General features: G+C 32.9%; 2 protein-coding genes across 2 annotated transcripts; one reads left to right on the top strand and one right to left on the bottom strand.

Annotated features, from left to right (window-relative positions):
• Nucleotides 1–7,814: 7,814 nt before the first annotated feature.
• Nucleotides 7,815–13,681, bottom strand: LOC148608528 (uncharacterized protein C1orf50 homolog). The gene is made up of 5 exons (XM_088546169.1): nt 13,543–13,681; nt 11,372–11,487; nt 10,948–11,034; nt 10,183–10,314; nt 7,815–8,140 (listed from the first exon to the last, which is right to left on the bottom strand). The coding sequence occupies exons 1-5, from the start codon at nt 13,646–13,648 to the stop codon at nt 7,907–7,909; spliced, it is 675 nt and encodes a 224-aa protein (XP_088402295.1). The 5' UTR covers nt 13,649–13,681; the 3' UTR covers nt 7,815–7,906.
• A 5,133-nt stretch (nt 13,682–18,814) lies between these two features.
• LOC148608527 (uncharacterized) lies at nt 18,815–19,492 on the top strand. The gene is made up of 2 exons (XM_088543594.1): nt 18,815–18,961; nt 19,064–19,492. Exons 1-2 carry the CDS (start codon nt 18,815–18,817, stop codon nt 19,490–19,492), a joined length of 576 nt encoding a protein of 191 aa, XP_088399720.1.
• The last annotated feature ends 1,372 nt before the right edge of the window (nt 19,493–20,864 follow it).

Here is a 20,864-nt window from a genome sequence, read left to right as displayed (position 1 = left end):
CTACGAAGAAATACGGGTAAAGTTATCGACAATTGCTTTTTGTTTTTTTTTTTCATCCAGTAATGATACATTCAACCCAACTTGGTGTTCATTGTAGGTTGTGGCTATTTAATCTTGTATCACATCAATTAATTTTGGTCGTAGAAAATACATTTTTGATATGAATGATTTAATTTTGGTCGAAGACTTGTTTTATATATGTACTTTATTGTTGTTTATTTCATCAGCAAAAGACTATTTTTAATTAGAATTTTTTTCATAGTTGCTATCATTAAGTATTTTGTGCGCCTCTAAAATCCATTATTTTATTGTCAAAACTAACCTCAGGTAGTGATTACGTGTAGACCAGATCTGCTGCTGTCAAAAAAATAAACGCCGTACATGTCATTCACGAAGACAGATTAGCATTAAAGAATGTGAAAATCAACAAAGATCCATTGTTACGTCATACAAAATCTAATAAAAAAACACATCTAACATCAAATAGTTCGATCATTCTGTTCTGATGTACCGTGGAGTCACCTTGAACGAAATTATATGACAAGCCAACGTCAGGCAATTCCAATCTAATACTACTAGTACCACTCTCTGAAGAAGCACATTATAAAATTTAAGCGAATAGATTCTCCAAGCAAATAGTTGAACTGATAAGCTTCAATAGATTGTTATTTTCAAGTCCAATTTCATACAATAATAACCTCAAAAACACTCAACTAGTATATGAACAGATTTTGTAAAATTCAAAGGTTTATATTTACTTATAATGTTTTGTAAATGTGTTGAATATTTAATTGAGAGACAGGAAGTGCATATCAAATCCCCGGGTAATAAGAGTTACTGCAAAGACAGATCCAAAATAGGAGGTTCCGTGGTTGGACTCTTTTGTTGGGATATTTTCATAATTTCGAGCAACAATTAGGCAAATATAGTCTAGAACATCCCCTTTCTCTAGAACCCCTATGTTCCCTCTTGGTAAATCTTTAGATCAATCGCTGGTAAATATATTACATGATGAGTTATACAAATTTTATGTATTCATAATATTTAATTTAGGTAAAAAGAAACTGAAACATGATTCTGAGAATAAGGAGAAACTTTAGGGGTCAATGTAAGTACTGGTAAGTTAAACGCCTCTTTTTTTTCCTTTTTTTTTGGAGGGGGGGGGGGGCATTTCATACTTTTGCTGTCATTATGTACAAATAGCTAGTAATAATCAGAGTGTGAAACATGAGACATTTTTAGTCAGAGTTATCAGTTTATCTTCCAACATTTCCTGATAGCTGTCTAAATAGTCAAACAGTCATCTACCCGTTTTCAAGGATAACCATGCCACAAAATATTAATCATATTAAGGACAAATCATAGTTTGACTAGAGATATAGAAGTAGCAACAACCTTATATAACTAGTTTAACTGAGATGCATGGTTCAAAACACATACTTATCAATATCAAATCTTATTTATATACCAAAAACAACAGTGTGTGCGTCAAATCTATCATAAACTATAAAGAGTCTGTAAATGTACATTATGCGTGCAAGAGACCACTACTCGCTTGTGTTTAGACAGCTGGTACAAAAGAGCTGGATTAAGCAATTATATAAATCACTTGATTGGTACATAAGTTATATCTAAAGAATATAGCTTTTTTTAATGGTGGGCTGGTTGTCCTGAACTATTCAATGTAGACGTTTTGTTCAGTGTTATTACACATATTGATGTCTTTCTTTCTTCAGATGTTTGATATGCTTGTAACAAGCACTGTTTGTGTATAATAACAAAATAAAATAATGATTATCAAATTGTAAAACACCAAACTGTTCTCTTGTATGTGCTTTCTTCAATCTTTTTTCAGGCAGGGAATTTCAAATATCCCCTGTGATTTATAACAGTTTTGTCAAGGGACAAAGACCAGATATCGAAAACGGACACACATAACAAAGAACATAAAACAACCAATATAACACATACAAAGTAACAAAAGCGAATGAGCAACTCGGACTTCACTAAAAACTGGGAGCATGGACCAGGTGCACTGGTATGGTAAGCGTCCTCTGCTTTTCTAGAAACACCGCCGAGTTGCTCATAGAAAGCCAAGTACAGGATAGACGAAAGAGGAAAGGAAACCTATGACCTGTTGAACAAATCAGTTTTCATGGTGCAGATGTATACACCGTAACAATCTACGAGTTCATGATGACGACCATAAAACTTCTGTAGTGATGACTTCAATTTTTTAGCAACATAATCCTGTTCCAAAAGCTTAATTGTAAGAACCTAAGGCAAGCTTTGGCAAAAAGTAAGAGTTCTGATATGAAAACTCCATACGCAGGTGCTGAAGGGGTGTTGCCACAAATGAAAGGAAAGTTGACGGAATGAAAAGTCCTCGGGTTTGTCGTTTGGTCAACAGTTTTCCTTTACCATCGATCTCTATCTGTAAGTCAAGGTATGAGGCTGACATCACAATGTCTGAAGTATCCTTTAATTATCTCAAGTTCTTTGGGGTAAATGGAATGTATCAAATCCCCGAAATTAGGATTGTTTAACGATAATACGTCATATACTTAGCAGAAACTGATATTAAATGATATAGCTAAACTATGTTCCTTTTGGATCTGATCAGCTATAAAGGTGAAGGAATAGGCAAAGTAAAGTAAATGAGCAAAATTTGTTCCCATTGGAATGCCGACCGTTTGTTAAAAACGCGTCCACCACACTGTACAATTGTTTTCGTCGATCAAAATTTCCAGCATTTGGAAAACATCTTCTTCGGTACATTTGGAAGATTATTTGGAATTTTTTTTCACAAAGTATGAGGAATCTTTACCAAGAACTTAATATTTGTATCTAAATGTACCGTCTTTTTCGGAGTAACAACGATGTATAATATTTTTAGTCTGGTTTTAACTGAGTATGGGGAATAAAAGTATAATAGTTGAAAAATTACAGGTTTTAATGCTATTGTATTCTGATAATAATCTTTAATTGAGGGTTTGTAGAAGATCTTTTGATTTTTTCAGGATCCATATTGAATTAATACCACTTTGGGAGTAACAAGTGTCGTGGTAAGACTGGAGACCCTCTTTCACAGCTGTGATTATAAAAGTTAAAAGTTTTGAAAGAGGTTTGGTGGTATATTTTTCAGATCCAGCTTTGTAGTGATGTTATATGGATTCTTGTGGAGTTAAGGAATCCAGTATATAGACGACAGATCACAGTCATCTTCTTTGGTAGGGAGACCAAAGACCAAAATGTGTCATTTATAGTAGACAATGTTTTTACACACATTGACTTACTTCAACCTTTCATAGTGTAGAAATAAAGACCTCACAGCTTTTACCCACTCTGGCAGGGATTCAACTTTTTGGGGTTTTTTTATGAGAGAACCATTTTTTAATGGGTAGTTTTCACAAAAGCAGTCAGGTTGTTTAGCCTTGAAGTCCTCAATCTCGAGATCCCACAATAGCCTTTTATAATTGAAAATATTGGATGCAATATGTAAAATACAGGAATATGAAATAATCGGTATTGATTTGTCTTTGAAATACGGGGGTATTTAATTTGTTCATGACGTTTTTGTGACGGAGGGTGTTAGCCAAATTAGTTGCATCTATACCTTTGTTGTAAAACTTATCAATGTGAAAGTCAATCCTAATGGTTAGCATTTATTCATTGATGTAGTACAGCAATCTTGATTATATCGTAAGCTTACACATTGATAACTTAAGTAAATTATTTAAATGTTTAATTTTCTCTGTCTATAGTTAACAATAATAACATTTATTCGATCTTTTTCCTTCAATTTACGCACTTAAGGTAGATTTCTAGTAGATGAGTTTTTCTCAAAGATGACACTAAATGAACATACTTTAGAACTTTAATGTGAAAAACATAGATCACCGAATTTGATTTTGAGATAATTGAGCCTTTTTAAATCCAGTCTTTTGTTAACATTTTATATGGATTCTGTATGGAATTCTCAATATTTCGCAAACTGCTGGAAAAAAATTTGGATAAAAGTTCTTAATACTTAACATAAAACACACTTAACCGACATTCTTGCATATTTCAAAACGGAAATTGGGGGTAACCGAACTCTTTTTTTATTTTATTATTATTATTTTTTTTTTATTTATATTTTTTTTTATTTATTTTTTTATTTTTTTTCAATATTAAAAAAACTAGAATTCCCCATACATTTCAATACAAAATGTTCCCGCTAATCATCTTTTGAAAAGGTCTCTTTCCAAATTCTTATTTAGATATCAGTCCTTGGTTGAAAAATACTCAGTTTCTTCTAAACTGATGGGTTATGATTGTTTTGTGTGACTTTGAGGTTTCATGAGTATGGCCCGTCAACGTCTCCCATTCAAAAGCATGGAAATTTGTCATTTACAGGGCGTTGATTCAAGTATTAAAAGCCAAAAATCTTTCTCTTGTGTAAAAATTATGATAAAAAAATAATAATAATTCTTTCTACATGATAAAAATGTTAAGAAAGATAATAACTATAAGATTTTGCTTTAATGCAGCACTCCAAGATCCCGGAAGTTACCAATAAAATGCAGATCTGTCTTCGGATTTCAGTAAGTTCTACATAGAAAATTCCGGTATGGAAAACAAACTAGAACTAACAAACCCTATGAAACAGGGAGGTTACGCACGCTGAAAAACTTAGGTTTAAACTACATTTTTCGTTTTAAATGCCTGTACCAAGTCAGTACCATTACTGTTCAAGCTGCTCCGATGGTGCAATATCTATTTTGCCAGATTTGTTTTTGACTTGACTTCATTATGGATCGGAAAAGTGTTTGGTAATTTTGTTATTACCCTTGCTTAAAAAGAATTTTCACGGCAATTATCTCAGAGGCTTTTTAAAAATAATGTTTTTAATTTCACCACTGTAATTTTCATGTAAAAAATATATTTTGATAATCCAAATATGTTATTTTTACATCATTTCGAACACTATTAGTTAAAAGAAAAGATATATGTCTCTATGATTTTGCTAGATGACAGAAAAGAATGTCCCGTGTAATAGGTATGATCTACCTTTATTGTTCTTTACTTCGAAATTCATTATAATAAAAGAGTATGATCTTGGTAAGAATTTTTTTCATAGTTGCTTTCGTTTAATATTTTGTGTGACTCTAAAACCCATCATTTTATTCGTTCTAATGAATCTAATCTTAAAAAGAATAGTTCGACCATTCACCTTGAAAAAACAACGTATGACAAGCCCGACAGGTGTGACATTTCCAATCTAGTACAACTACTTAAGAATGATTGAATTCAAGCGAATAGTTCGCCCTTGTAAATGGTTTAATGGATCAATGTCTAAATAGACTGTTGTTTTCCTTGCTTAACAGACATACAATGTTATCTGCATCCAAGATCCGGGGGTTCCGGGGATTTGACTCTTCACTTGTTTGGAAAATTTTGTTAATTTCGAGTAAAGTTTGAGCAAAAATTAGCAATTGTAGCGAGAACACCGCTGTCCCACTTTTGCAAAATCGCTTGATATTCCCTGGTTAAATATACTATTATATAATGTGTTATACAATTTAATGTAATAATGATAATAAAAAATAACCCTGAAACAAGAGTGTGTGACTCAGAGGCAACTTTTACTTCATGAGAGTATTAATTAATCTGTCATTATTTATATAATTAACTAGTAAATAGGGTGTGAAAGGGTAATCAATGGAACCAAGATTCAAGCGGAAATCAAAAGAGTACAATCCAGGGATAAAGAGTAGACAGGAAAAATAAACATACACAACAAAGAACATGAAATAAATAAAATGACACGTACAAAGAATAAAAAAAGCCACACGGGACTCCACTAAAAACTTGAAAAAATGGACCACGTGTATCGGTATGGCAAGTGTCCTCCGCTCTTCTAGAAACACACGATTATTTAAGAAATTGCGTCTTCTATGTAGCGACGTATAAAAGCGACGAATTATTGAGTCAGTGTTATTGTTTTATTTTCTAACAATCACAGCTAGCTGTCTGAACAAAGTGGAACTATGGTCAACCGTACCACAAAAAAAGACCAAATCATAATTTGACTGATTTGTAAAACAGCAACAACCTTCAAGAACCAGTTTAACTGAGATGCATGGTACAAAAATCAAACTTATCAATAACAATATCATATATTATACAACAAAAACAATAGTGTACGCGTCAAACCTACAATAAGCTTTATAAATAGACCACAAGTACGTGTTCGATGCGTTTTTACCCCTTTTTAGTGACGTTAAATAGACTGTAAATTATCATTTTGAGTGTTAGTGGTCTCTATTCGATAGTTCTTAAACACCTGGTACAGAAAAAGCTTAAGTAAAATGTATATCTGTAAATCATTCGGTACACAATGATTATGAAATGAAAGTTATGACTTCAAAATATTCCCTTGTTTTAGTGCATTTGTGGGAATTTTACTATATACTCTGTGATTAATATCAATTATGTAAATCATTAATGTAAATATTCGGTCAATTAAGGATATTCTACGCTTATGGTTTTTGTAACAAAAATTGTTTTTGAAATTTTGAGTTTAGTATTGAGAATTGGAATAAAATATTATGACATGTTCATTGAAATATGAAAATCACAGAGTACACCTTTTAATGTTCAATATTAAATAGGAATGGTATGAGCGCAATGTATGTGTTTGTTTGTGTGTGTGTATGTGTGTGGTGTTTAGACAGTTGTTACATTTTTTCCAAGAAGAAAAGAATGCTGTGGCTTTTTCTTCGTTTTTTTAAGGAAAATCTTATTTGAACTCACAATTTTTAATCATAGTCAGGAATTGGAGTATATTTTAGAATACATATAAACCAATTTATAGTATATTCTGGGATAGATCTGATAGATTAACCAAAGTGTTTTATCCCAATTATAATAAAAAGACCAAGGCAGTGTAGCAGTGTAAAGGAAAATCAAATCATGACTACCAAATACAAGGAAAAAAACTTTACATTTAATAGACTTTCATAAGGTTGCTATAGATGGAAGATTATTTATCATCATATATTCAAATCACAGACTCTTTCTGACTGCAATAAATGATTTTTATCCAATAGTTATCTAATACAGTGTAAGTTGTCTAATCTGAACAAATTGGTTCGGTTTAGACAGGTGTTCAAAATATATTAAAATTGTCATAAATCGACTCTGAAAGTGTCCGGTTTAGACAGGTTTTCAGATTATTTAAGGTTCAGTTTAGACAGGTTTTTGTATTTTCATGGTTTGGTTTAGACAGGTCTTCCAATTATTCCAGTTGGGGTTTAAACAGGTTTTCAGATTATTCTAGACGTATTTCAGATTATTATGGGTTCAGTTAAGACAGGTTTTTGGATTATTCAGGGTTCAGTTAAAACAGGTTGTTGGATTATTCCGAGTTCAGTGTAGACAGGTTTTCAAATTATTCTAGGTTCAGTTTAGACAGGTTGTTGGATTATTCCTGGTTGAGTTTAGACAGGTTTTAGGATTATTCAGGGTACATTTCTGACAGGTTTTAGGATTATTCAGGGTTCAGTTTAGACAGGTTTTAGGATGATACTGGGTACAGTTTTGACAGGTTTTTGGATTATTCAAGGTTTAGTTTAGACAGGTTTTAGGATTAATAAGTGTTCAGTTGAGACAGGTTTTGGGATTATTCCTGGTTCAGTTTAGGCAGGTTTTCGGATTATTCTGGGTTCAGTTCAGACAGGTTTTAGGATTATTCAGGGTACAGTTTTGACAGGTTTTTGGATTATTCAGGGTTCAGTTTTGATACACTATATCTAATCAAACAGAAAGTGTAACTTTTGTTTAAAACATTTTATATAAAAAAAAACAAATATATAACAACTATACAATGGGACCCTCGCAAAAAAACAACTCCATGTAGACATCAGGCAGGTGGTTTATCTGTAATGTCTGTGATCTTTGCTGCTGATTGTGACTTTGTAAGACCATTCAGATTTGGTTCTACAGAGTCAGTTATTGCATTTTGTGCATTTAAAATTTTGTCAATGAGAGCAAATTCTTGACTTTTTTCGTCCACTTCTTCAATTGGTGTCCATGACATATCATACTCAAGCTTGTAAGCTCCAACAAACTCATGTGGACAGTTTGCACCCCATTCCTGAAAAACCAATCATATGATAAGAATTGACAAAGTATTTTTTTAAAGCATGCAAATTATTAAACAAACCGAATATACCCAGTATCTATTTTTATAAAGTAATTTATATATTTCTTTGATTTAAAAGCTGTCATGTTATATACTATTAAATTAGAAATTATTTGGTTGCATGTTCTTTCGCTTCCTCTTATTAAATGTGTTAATAACATTTGTTTCAATCAAAAATAGTCAGTATTTGATAAGGTTATTGTGTGTATAAATTCACCTAACATCATCAGCCTATAAAGGCAGTCAAAGAAAATCTTCATATATCATGAACTTTATGTGAAACAGAAAGTAGATCTAATGCTTTTTAATTACCAGAGAACAAATGAAAAACTTTTGCTTTTTTCATGAACCATGTCAATTAATTATTTACTGATTATTTTAATAAAAGAGAGATTATTCAAGACATTCAGGATAACTGGTACATTAAAACTTTGGAAAGTGGAATGTCTTGACAATTAATTTACAAGTTTTCATTTCAAAAACATATCATGCATTATCTAAAGAGGTCATGAAATGACAAAAGTGGAATTCAATATATGCAAGGCAACTGTGTGGGGCCTGGTCAACATAATAAAACATATCAATCTGATATATTTTTTTTAAATGAAGCAATCTATTTTGTTTTTTGTATTTTGATTCACTGAAGTCTTTTGTGATTACAACAGAAGGGGCTGGTTATTATACTAAGTAAATACAATAAATAGTGAAACCTGTCTAAACTAAACCCTGAGTAACCTGAACATCTGTCTAAACTAAACCCTGAATAACCTGAACACCTGTATAAACTAAACCTTGAACAATCTGAACACCTGTCTGAACAGAAACCTGAATAACCTGAACAGCTGTCTAAACTGAAACCTGAATCATCTGAACACCTGTCTAACTGAAAACTGAATAATCAGAACACCTATCTAAACTGAACCCTGAATAATCAGAACACCTGTCTAATCTGAAACCTGAATAATCTGAACACCTGTCTAATCTGAAACCTAAATAATCTGAACACCTGTCTAATCTGAAAACTGAATAATCAGAACACCTGTCTAAACTGAAACCTGAATAATCAGAACACCTGTCTAAACCAGACATTTTTGTCAAGCCCTTTATATCAATTTTGAACCTCAGTAAAGCAAACACTTGTCTAAACCAAGCTTAGGCCAAATGAAAACAATGTGTGGTTCCCATCACCTAGAGAAAAACAGGGTCTGTAGGAAGGGATTTTTTTTATCTTCAGTTTACTCCACAACTTATGTCTAGCTGTCGCTGTCATTTACATTACTTAATATTGCCTTTAATCTCAATATAAACCCAAATTCTGTGTTTCAAAACATTTATTCTCCTGTTAAAATTATAACTGGACCAAATAATGGTACAGATAGCTCTGAGCACTCAAAAAGTGACAGTAAAAGCTAATGTCTGTTGAGTGACTGGGACCACACATATTTTATTTTATTTGGCCTAATTTTAAGGTCCAAAAGTGATTCAGTCAGATTTCTATCATTTGACACATATAACACACAGAGGTTAGAACTAAAGACTACTTTAAGTTAATGAATTACAGCTAACAATGCTTCACATTTTTGTTGAAGAAACTATTAAGGAAAAGACTACACTTTTTATTCAAAAACATTGGTTGAAGATAATGAGCAGAGTCTTGTGAAAAAAACTTATGTAAATAAAGGATTGTTTAATAACAGTTATGTACACCAACCCACCTTGATCATCACAAGAAATAAATGTAACTTTTCTTTTTTAATTAAGGAATGACATCAGTTTGAGGTCTTTTCAAGGTCAAAGATTTTATTCCAAATCAGGTTGGTGTATATGTGACAAAGTAAAAAGTTTAATATTAAATATTAAATTTTATATAGTGGTGTGATTATAGTTGTAATGCATACCTTAATAAGACCTTAAACCTTCAAAATGAATGAGGTATTACAAAAAACTGGCTTTCAAGAAAACTGCAAAATGTTAGGTATTTTGAACATATTTACCTGTGGCGACAATATTGACATGTATTTCTGTCCTGATTCTCTTTCATACATGTAGTACATAGTACCAGGCTTTTTCACCATATTACAGGCAGCATGGTGTAAAATGTTGTCTCGCTTAGCATCCTCTAAATGCTGAAAAAAAAGAGGGGTTTGGGTTATTCATGTCCAAAGTCTGATAATAGATAATCATTTTTAAATCTCTAAGATGCATTCTGACACTTTCAATATACGAAGAATGCTTGAATCTAGACAAGTATCCAACACAGATGTATTAAAGTGATCTTATCATTCTAACAATTTTTTTTACATGTATTGTTTATCAATTTGTAAGAGAATTACACCTTTATCTGGTGTCATATTGATGTGAATACTTGACATAGATTTATTCATGTTTGAGAAGAAATAACCATCACAATCATTTTTAATTACTTCCTCTGGTTTTTTTTTTTTTATAATATACCGGTATTTACCGCAAGTAAAGATACCTTTACTGGCTTTTTTCATTCCATGTAGACTACCTACATGTATTTTAGCTTGATCTATACAGAAAAGTTGAAACAGAACTTGTCACAGCGGGCCCTTTAGGGACATTCAGAACTAACTTTGATCTGTTTATCCAAGTCAGAGGTGATTTGAAGTCAAGTACCACAGAAATTGACTGAGATAAAAAAAAAATTTCAGGAAGGAAGACCAAACTGAAAATATTAATCATGTGTGACCTGCTAGTACCTTTCTAATTTGACCTTTCTTTATCACATGACCTACCTTCCTGGCTTGTTCTTGGAGGTACCTAATTTGATCTGCTATAACTGTTAATTTGCTGCCAACTCTTGCTTTTGTCATTTCATCTGCCTAAATCATATATTGTAAATAATAAGATCCCTTGATTCAATAATCTGTACTGGGATTGTAACTAAAATTGTTCAATAAAAAAGTATCTTTTGACAGGTATGTGTATATACAGTATAATTTTTTCTCTGTTCATCTATCAATCTCTATTAAAACAAGGAGATTAACATGAAAAATGTGACTCCGTCTAAGGGGAATTACTCCAGGATTTAAAAGTAGGAAGCAGGGTACAACCCAAAAAGTGTAATTACCCAGCAATGTATTTGACTACAACCATTCAATGTATATACTTTGCTACCCTCAACATTAAAAGAATCTACACTTTTAATAAACGGCCTACCTTTTGAATGTGTTGAGCTAATGCAACCAGATCCATGGGGTCTGCCTGTTTATTAGTTCTGGCAGTACTGACCAGCTGTACACCAGTAGGGTTACTACTGGACTCCACCAGAGCCACTGCAAAAATAATAAACATGTAAATGTGGGTTAGGACAGACTAGGAAGTTCTGTGAAACAGAAAAAAATACCTAAAAATTAGTACTAGTCAAATGGCAGGATTTCTTCTCATGATGCTAGTCAGTTGACAATTAGTGCTAGTCAAAAGTCTGGTTTTCTTCTCGTGATGTTAATCAGTTGACAATTAATGTACATGATCCAAACCATGCAACTTAAATTGTGATCAGTCATCATTCACCGATCAGTTTCCAATCAGTCATCGAACCGTTAAACTGATCCATTAAACCGTTGATCGCGACACATGACCACTGAACAGTCAATATATTACACGGATTCTGTTGTTTTGTTTCTCAATAATTTTTTACAAATTTACATAATACAATAGATTTTAACATCAATTATTTATTTTTCTTTACATGTTTTATTTTTAACAAAAAAAACAATAAATGAATTTGATATCTAAAAATTAGGGTAAATTCAATATGGAAGTATATTTTATTCGTTCCAGTGGAAATACATAAAGTTACATGAATCAATCATCCATCATTTCACATAACAAAACTGCAGTCAGATCAGTCACCGGTTATCGGTCAATCAGTCAGCGCTCATCGCTCTGTCAAATAGTTGCGCGGATCAGTTCAGGAACTGTAGCACTAGTCAAAAGGTTGGATTTCTTCTCAGGATGTTAGTCGGTTGACAATTAGTACCAGTCAAATCACTGGCTTTCTTTTCATGATGTTAGTCGGTTGACAATTAGTACTAGTCAAATCGCTGGCTTTCTTTTCATGATGTTAGTAAGTTGACAATTTTTCAGTGAGAACCAAGGGAACAATTGTTTGCTAGGATGTCTGTTTACATGTACGTGGAGGGTATGATTAACAAACAAATGTGATTATGACTATGAAAATTAAGTCCTACTAAATCAGAACCAATTGCATGTATTTGTATAGACTTAGTTATGCCTTCCTATTTTATTTATTCTGAGGTTTAATCTGCACCTTACCAATTATTTGTCACTTTGATCAATTGCTTTTTATTATAATATTCCCATGAAGTTAAATATTGAACTCTAAACAGAAATTACTTATTGGTTAAATGATTGAAAGTGGTTTTACACCTTTTAGTAGATTCATGACAAGAGCAGTTGATCAAGCATACTGACCCCATTCCATAGTGTGACAGGCTGTAAAATTTTATTGTGCTAGCTCAAAAAAGCAAAAGCCAACAGGAAGGCATGTCATACCTCTCTGACATATTATACTGACTCTAAATTAACCTGTTTTCACTTTATCTCCCAATCTAAGCAGAAAAGCAGGGACTACTAATTTTAAAGAATTTGGTGTAACTGGGCCAGCAATCCACCAACCACAGTAATGTGAGAACACTACTACAATACCACAAACACCGTTAAAAGAGCACGAAATCATGATATTGCCTACTAGTGAAATAAGATATCATTTTTTTTCTCTGATAATTTATTAAACTGCATACATGTCGGTCAATTGGACTGGCTTTCAAATGATCAAACAAACCTTCCTCATACATGTAATGAAATATTTTCTATAGAATACTTGACAATGAATCAATTCATTGGGCCACTAATTCAGGTTTGCAAACATATTTTCTAAGATTCAAAAGATAAATTACATGTATTTTGATTCTTTTCTTAATCTAATGCAAAAGTACCGTAGCCATAATAGCTCTGTCCTGTTTACATTAAGTGATGTATGGAAATGTCACAAAAAATAGGGGTTAATATAATGTTGAAATAAAGATTCAATAAATTGAAATTTGCAATAAATATTTGAAAAGTTTCTGTATGGGGTTCTATGACTGGGTCACTAGAATAGACCTACTTAGTCATCCACGTCGACGAGAAAAAAACGGATCCGCAACAAAACATACATTTATACATAACTGAAAGTAGCATGTAAACAAACGTGAGTTGTTGTGTTATACAAGAGGTCAACATTCATAACCAACTGACTTTTGATGGAGATTTTAATAGCAAAATTTAAAAAAAAAGATTTTCTATAACCGATTTTCAATAACTACCTGCTTGCACGCCAGCTAGTGTTGGATCAGACATTATAATATTGTGAGCTCGATGCGGACACCTGTCAAAACAAAGCGGAAGTGAGAGAGATTCCTGGCAGATCATGGCTTATAAAGGGTTATCCTGGTTACATAAAAATATCATCCAATCAAATCATTCTAGTACAATCAGGGACAAATCGCCACATTTTATTTTCGTCATTGACCTCAAACACGTTTCCTATATTGTTATGTACAGACTGTTTCACTGTACAAAAATGTCCTGTGCAAACTTGCGTTATTGTTTTAATGTCGGCAAAAAAAAAAAAACGCTTTGGTCGCGGTTTCTGAAATATCACGATTGATTTTATTTGTTTTGAAAAATTTATAGAATGGGTACGGTAGATACAACCTCGCCGGACGAAAAATGCAGCATAAGGTGGAGTAATAATGTACAATTATGCAAATCACGTACGAATTTACAGTCCTGCAGTTATGAATTCAAGAAGTCGTAACAATAATATTGTCAGCGACTTCTTCCACTCGTATTTTCAGTACTGTATAAAATCTGCATTAATTATATATAACTACAGTCTACACCACATTATACTGCTGATCGGTGCCGTAGAACCGTCAATTCTAGCTTCAAACGAGACCAAAATGTACCTTTTAACTGCTACATGTGTACATGTATTCTATGTGTGTTTTACTTGTATGAGAGCGGAAAGTTTACATTCAAAGATGAAATGGTCGGTTAGCATTGAACTTTCTGTAATAAAGCTGAGAAACGCCTAGTCTCCGAGTTGTTCTGGTTGAGCATTTTTTATATTTCAAATATGTCCCGTATGAAAAATGGAAACGGCAAACCGATTGTAGAAGCAAAGAACGAAGATTCGAAATAAAGAAAGTGTTATAATTTTATTACTAAATAAATGTTATATTGATGAAATTAATAATTGCATGCATGGCAAAATTACCTTCAAGACAACGTTTTGAAATATGAGCTATTTTACTATTGTTGCACTTCCTATTTTGCTCCGAAATACGAGACTGGCTTAGGTAGCAGCTGTGGTTTGTTAAGTAATGCTCTTTTACGGGTTTAATTTCATAAATTTTCAGAAAGTTATTTTTCTCAATGTATAAGGGACCGGTCAAAATTTATCGCCACATAGGACCAGTGCAAATAGCAGTAGGACAATTACTTTTTTAATGTAATGCTTTTGTTGGGACACCACATTTTTTTACTGATAATATCCATAGGACACGTCTTTTTTTACGAACAAATACTGTGAGCCAAATTTTTTATTAACTTAAAAAAAAGAAAATATTATAACAAAAATATGAATGCAGTAGAAAATACAACTATCTAACATAGTTCATTTTCATTGGAATAACTATATGTATTTAAATAGAAATCGCTTTATATCAATACTTCATTTGTGAGATCTTTAATACGCTGGTACTGTATGTGTTAATAAAATATTTTCAAATAAAAACTTTATAATAAAACCATGGTAGGACACCAACTTGACATAGGACATCATTTTTTTCAAGTCAGATAGCCATAGGATTGCAACTTTTATTTATGCTCTTATTTTTTTTTTGACCGATCCCTAAAATTGCAGCATCGTCACTTTTTCGGAGTCTTACAAGATTGGCCCACTAGCTGGGACGTTTCCCCAAATAGTACAGAACAAATGCTTTGCTGATAATCCCGACGTTCTATTCCACTTTCACTTACTAATTTCCCACGTAACGTCTATACAATTACACATACATAAAGAATCGGTTAAAAAGGGTCTGAGTCCCTTGTTAGAACAGAAATGAAGAAACTGATTATTATAATCAAATGCCAAACGTTTGTCTAAGTTCTAAACGAAATTTTGATTTCAAACAAATACATATAGAAAAAACGCATTTTTTTTTTATAGACGTATGGATTTGAAAACAATGAAATCTTACATGAATACATTTCATCTCAAATGAAGTGTAAGTTATTAGAGGCATTTCGAAGATATCATAATGATAATTTTTAATGAATGTCTGGCCCCTTAAGTTGATACTTACATTTATATAAGCAGTAGAATACATTAAATCCGAGAATTGAATTATTAACAAATTATTAGCACAGTTTCCTACCATCAGTAAAGACAATATAACAATCTTATTTTAAAGGGCAGGTTACTTTTTTCGGCATTTTTTTATGTCTTGCTGTAATTTAGGAGTCCATAATCTAAATAAATAAATACAGCTGAAAATATTCTATCAAACATAGTATGTTTAAGCAGCCAGACTAAAAACAATCTTTAATTTGCTAATTTAGACTGGTACTGAATTTTTTTTTTCTCTGAAGGAGGTTATTTTGAAAAATCCTTGACTATAATTATACGTTCTTTGCTTTCCTCTAGAATCTATGTAATGTAAATTACATATTTCATCCGAAAGTTATCCTATACATCAATATAAGAATCTTTTTGGAATGTTTTGTTAGCTCTGAAAAGAGCTGTTTTGATTTTGTGATACTCTCATATGTAGTCTCTTAGTCTCTGATAGCCATGATGCGGTCGTCTTCTAACTCATCTTGTATGACGTCGTCGTAGAAGTAGTCGTCGTTGTTGAGCATTTCTTCCCTCATTCTCGTCAGAACCCCTGCTTTCTGTTTGGTGTACCCATAATAAGCTAGACGGACCTCCTCGACCACCTGGAGTCTGAGATAGATACTGTAGGCTAGTCCCATCTGATGCTGACCCAGAGCCCTTCTGTATCTCATCACCAGTGCTAAGTACCGTTCATTGAGGACTTCAACTTGTTGAAAACTATACTTATACTGGCATTCTAAACGCTGGAAAATCTTCTTCAGGTAAGAGCGATGTCTGGTCAACATTTTGCTTGATATCTTTTTTTATAAGTAATGAAATATGAATTTTTACCCCGTTTTTATACAGATTTGTCAAAGATTTGTATATTAAGTGATTTATGGTTTCAGACCCTACCCCAGACAATAGATATCCGGTATTGTACCCTGTCGTGTCAACAGGAAAGGACAGGGGTATGGCTTCATGTTTAATCTACCTTTCTATTTTGTTATTTACATTTTGCAAATTCTGTGTGAAGGAAATTGACAAATAAACAAATTAAGTGACAAGGACACACGGATTATTTACCCACCTTTTTCCTATTTCCGCGCGTGCCAGATCTGTTTTACACATATGAGATAAAGATTTTAACACGTCGACATATTCTAATTGCAATTAGTGTTTTGTCTTTCGATTATGAAAAAAAACAGCAATATGCCGAAACGTAAAATTTACTTTTTCATATATATATATATATATATATATATATATATATATATATATATATATATATATATATATATATATATATAGAATATTTAAAATTTAACTTTTGTACTTATGTTTATACTTATATTGATGTTGTTGTTTAAATGTATTTATTGATTGATATGTTCTGATAATATTAAAGGAATTTGATAGCGCAAGAGTGTATTCTTAAATTTATGATTTTTTAATAGACATATTTATTTTGCACTTCATACGGCAAAAAAGAGGTAAAAAACAACACTAGTTTTTTTAGGTATTACAACAAATATAAAATTTACCATCCAGTTTTTAGTGAACATTTTAAATAAAAAATACTTTAAAACGGTATCAATTTTATGGATGAATGAAATTAGCTTCATAGTTCATATGCCAATTAGATTTTGATATGGCCTAAGTACACATGTACCTTATAATTTTGTGAATTGAGAAATTAAATATATATAATAAAAATATATTTAAAAAAAAAAAAGAAAACTTTATACTTTTAGGTATACATCCGGGCACAAGAACTTGGTTTCACAAGATTTTTTTTTTTTTAATTATACAAAATGTTACCGTTACATATGACATAAATATATATAGAAATATCCAATAATACCCCAGAATACCCCCAAAACATTATAGATTAGTCATGGTAATTGTAGAAAACATGTTTTCTATTAAGACGTGATATTTTTAATGGATTTTTAAAAAAAAAAATATATTAAAGCAGTTAAACTGGTAAGTACCGACAGACGGGTTAAATGCATCCAGCACGGATTCGCTTGACCGAACATGGTAACCTGTCCATGACATCCAAGGATAATGCAGCGCGTTGCCAGCAACTACTACTAAGGGGGGGGGGGTTAACGTCCTTGACGAATGTAGGAAAAAAAGTCACAGAAAATTAGTCACAAATATAAGGTCACAGGAAAAAAAGTCACAATATATATTTTGTTAGGAATAATGGTCACATATATAGGGGAAAAAATTATAAATTTAATTTTGTTTTTTAATATCTTTATCATACATGTATTTAGGATTAATTTTTTATATAGATATATAAAATGTCATTTTACGGATAATTATTTTTTTGGTAAATATAATTTAAATGCCTTAATATATATTTTGTTTATACTGTAGTTAATTCTTCCTGGATAGAGACCCAGTTGTTTACTTAGTACATGTATTTAATTTATAAATGACTCAGAAACCCTAATGATTGAAATTGAAAGGGGTGGTTTATAAAAAGTTTGTTTTTGTTTGTTTGTTGGGGTTTAACGTCCGAGCAGCAATATTTCAGCTATATTCAGACGATGAACATGAAATGGAAAAAAAGGATGGGGCATAAGTCGACAAATTTTGATTGCCACTGGAAAAAGGGGGGATGGGTAAGGTCGGGCAATTTAGCCTCCTGTGGCGTCTTTCCTAACACGGTGCACCACTATGGTTTGCGGTCAGGTTTTCCGTATTATAGCCCGACAACCCCAGCATGTAACACGCCAGGGGTACCCTATTCCACCACCTGGGGCACACATCCCAGTTGCTCTGTGGGCAGAGCGCCTAGCCCCCGGCTAGGTTTCTGAGCACTATTTAGTCGCCTTTTACGACAAGCTTAGCGCTGCTGCAGGTCTATTCTTTTAACACCCGGGCCTGCACGGGGCGTTTATAAAAAGAAGCCACTTGCTTGCTATTGTCATAAATGTCTATACACAGACATACTTTATTAAGTGTAGGGTCATATTTAATAGTTAAGAAACAATTGTGAAAGAAATTGTTGAACATCAACATATGGTGAAATCATACCTGGTAAATCCGATGTCAGAGCAAAATGTATGGTTTCTTTCACTTTTCCTATAAAAAGAAAAGTTAACTTTCACTATCAATAATTATACCAAGCAACAGAGGACACAACTACCAACAACCAACAGTTCCTGCAATATGACAACGGCCAGAATGCAGAAAACAGAATGTTAGTCTTCTACTCACCAGACAGTTTGGAAAGATTAGCCGATGCTCAGACCTTCTTCATGGACGGTACCTTCTCTGTAGCTCTACATCCATTCAAACAGCTGTACACCATCCGGGTTCCATTCAAAGATGTAACAGTCACTACAGTATATGCATTCCTGCCAAATAAATCCCAAGACAAGTACAGAGAGCTGTTCCAGTCTATTGTTGACAACTGCCAAGCCAGCAACCAATAACTCAATGTCCAGGCTATCATCACCGACTTTGAAGATGCAGTCCTTCGTGCAGTTACAGCTGTATTTGGTTGCCACATCAACCACAAGGGATGCTTCTACCACCTGACTCAAGCATCATGGCGAAAGGTACAGCAGCTTGGTTTGGTACCTCTCTACAACAACGACGACGACTTTAGACTGTTCTGTGGTATGATGGATGGTCTTGCCTTTTTACCAGTAGCTGATTTGACCGATGGTATTCGTCACCTTAGAACCCAATGCCCTGATGACCCACCAGAGGTAGCTGAGCTCCTAGACTACTTTGACTCAACGTACATCAGTGGTAGACTTAGACAACAACAGAATCCAGCACAAAATCAAGCAGTCCGTCTGGTCATAAGACGCAGCCCACCTATGTTTCCACCTGCCATTTGGAATGTACATGACGCCAGTCAACAGTGATGCCAGAACCAACAACGTGTGCGAGGGCTGGAACAACAAGTTCTTCAACCTGGTAGGACATGCCCATCCGTCCATTTGGCGTGTCATTGAGTGGTGTCAAAAAGAAGAAGCAACTGTACGTACTATCATCCAGCAAGATGCCATTGGTAATCCACCAGTCAAGCGCACTCAGCAGAGACATGTTCAGCTCCAGCAGCGTTTGCAGAATCTATGCAGAGACCTCACTACTGGCCAGAAGACCATTGCCGAGTTCTTGCGTGGAGTTGGATGGAACATCAGACTCAATCACCAACATTAGTGCTCAAGAGACAATTGACATTAAGAACATTTAAATGCAAATATTCAATGTTTGTAATTTCAACATGATATCATTGTGATTTAATATATTTCATATGTTATTTGTTATTTGACTTGCATTTTTGTGATTAATTAAATGTAAATGCTAAATCATTGTTGTTTTTTTCTTAATTACTTGAAAATTAGAAAGAGTTGGATGGGTGAATATCAATGATGTCAAATTTTGGTTCTCATTTATCAAGGTCTCTATAAGTCCCTTATATTTAGAAGGAGTTGTGATTGAATACATAGCAATGAGACAATCGAATTTGATTTTCAATCAAGTCTTGAAACAAAACAAACAAAACAAAAACAAAAAATAAAACAAACAAATTAACAAAGAAAAAAATCACAAAACTTTAAAAACAAAACAAACATACATACAAAGAAAAAAGTCACAAAACTTTAAAAACAAACAAAACAACAAAAAACAACAAAAAAAAAACCAAACCAAAAACAAACAAATCATATATATTGTGACTTTTTTTCCTGTGACTTTTTATCCTGTGACTTTTTTCTTGCGACTTTTTTTCCGTTTACCTCCTTGACAACCCTTACGAGTCTCGCACGCACGGCCCAATTATGAGAGCTTTATTATAAAGTTGCCAGTGTTAAACTTATTTAAATTGCAAACATTTTCTTGAATACTTCGATTTATTGATACATCACCATGATCTAAGTCGTGAGCCATCTAAGTCAACATACATCAAAGAAAACAAATCGATTATCATGCATAATTAACTACGTGTAACTGGTCACATTGATAAATTCTCGAGGTGTTCGTCAGGAAAATTTTTTTTTAAAAACTGAATAAAAACATTATCTTTCATCAAATAAAACATATTTCAATCAAATTGGAGGTTCAAATGTACATTTACAGGTATTCTGGGGTATTCTTGGGTATGACTATGGTCCGTATATATGACCTACCAGAATAAAAATTACAATGTAAGACTCGGGGGGGGGGGGAAGGTCACGGATAAAGTCAAAGGAAATAAAGTCACAGTGTATACATATGTGGAGTTTTACATAAGAC

The sequence above is a fragment of the Perna viridis genome, chromosome 9 (genome assembly GCF_037379345.1).
Source record: "Perna viridis isolate PV_CMFRI_1.1 ecotype Kerala chromosome 9, ASM3737934v1, whole genome shotgun sequence".
In the NCBI taxonomy this organism is placed as follows: Eukaryota; Metazoa; Mollusca; class Bivalvia; order Mytilida; family Mytilidae; genus Perna; species Perna viridis.
Note: the sequence above shows the minus strand (reverse complement) of the source record. Positions and strands in the feature narration are given on the sequence as shown.

What these genes read in the sequence shown, in the direction of transcription:
- LOC148608528 (XM_088546169.1), bottom strand. Translation starts at nt 13,648, where the DNA reads ATGATCTGCCAGGAATCTCTCTCACTTCCGCTTTGTTTTGACAGGTGT. An exon ending in TAGCTCAACACATTCAAAAG is followed by an intron (nt 11,035 to 11,371) that starts GTAGGCCGTTTA and finishes TATATGATTTAG; the next exon opens with GCAGATGAAATGACAAAAGC. An exon ending in TGTCAATATTGTCGCCACAG is followed by an intron (nt 8,141 to 10,182) that starts GTAAATATGTTC and finishes TTGGTTTTTCAG; the next exon opens with GAATGGGGTGCAAACTGTCC.
- LOC148608527 (XM_088543594.1), top strand. Translation starts at nt 18,815, where the DNA reads ATGTTAGTCTTCTACTCACCAGACAGTTTGGAAAGATTAGCCGATGCT. An exon ending in AAGATGTAACAGTCACTACA is followed by an intron (nt 18,962 to 19,063) that starts GTATATGCATTC and finishes CTCAATGTCCAG; the next exon opens with GCTATCATCACCGACTTTGA.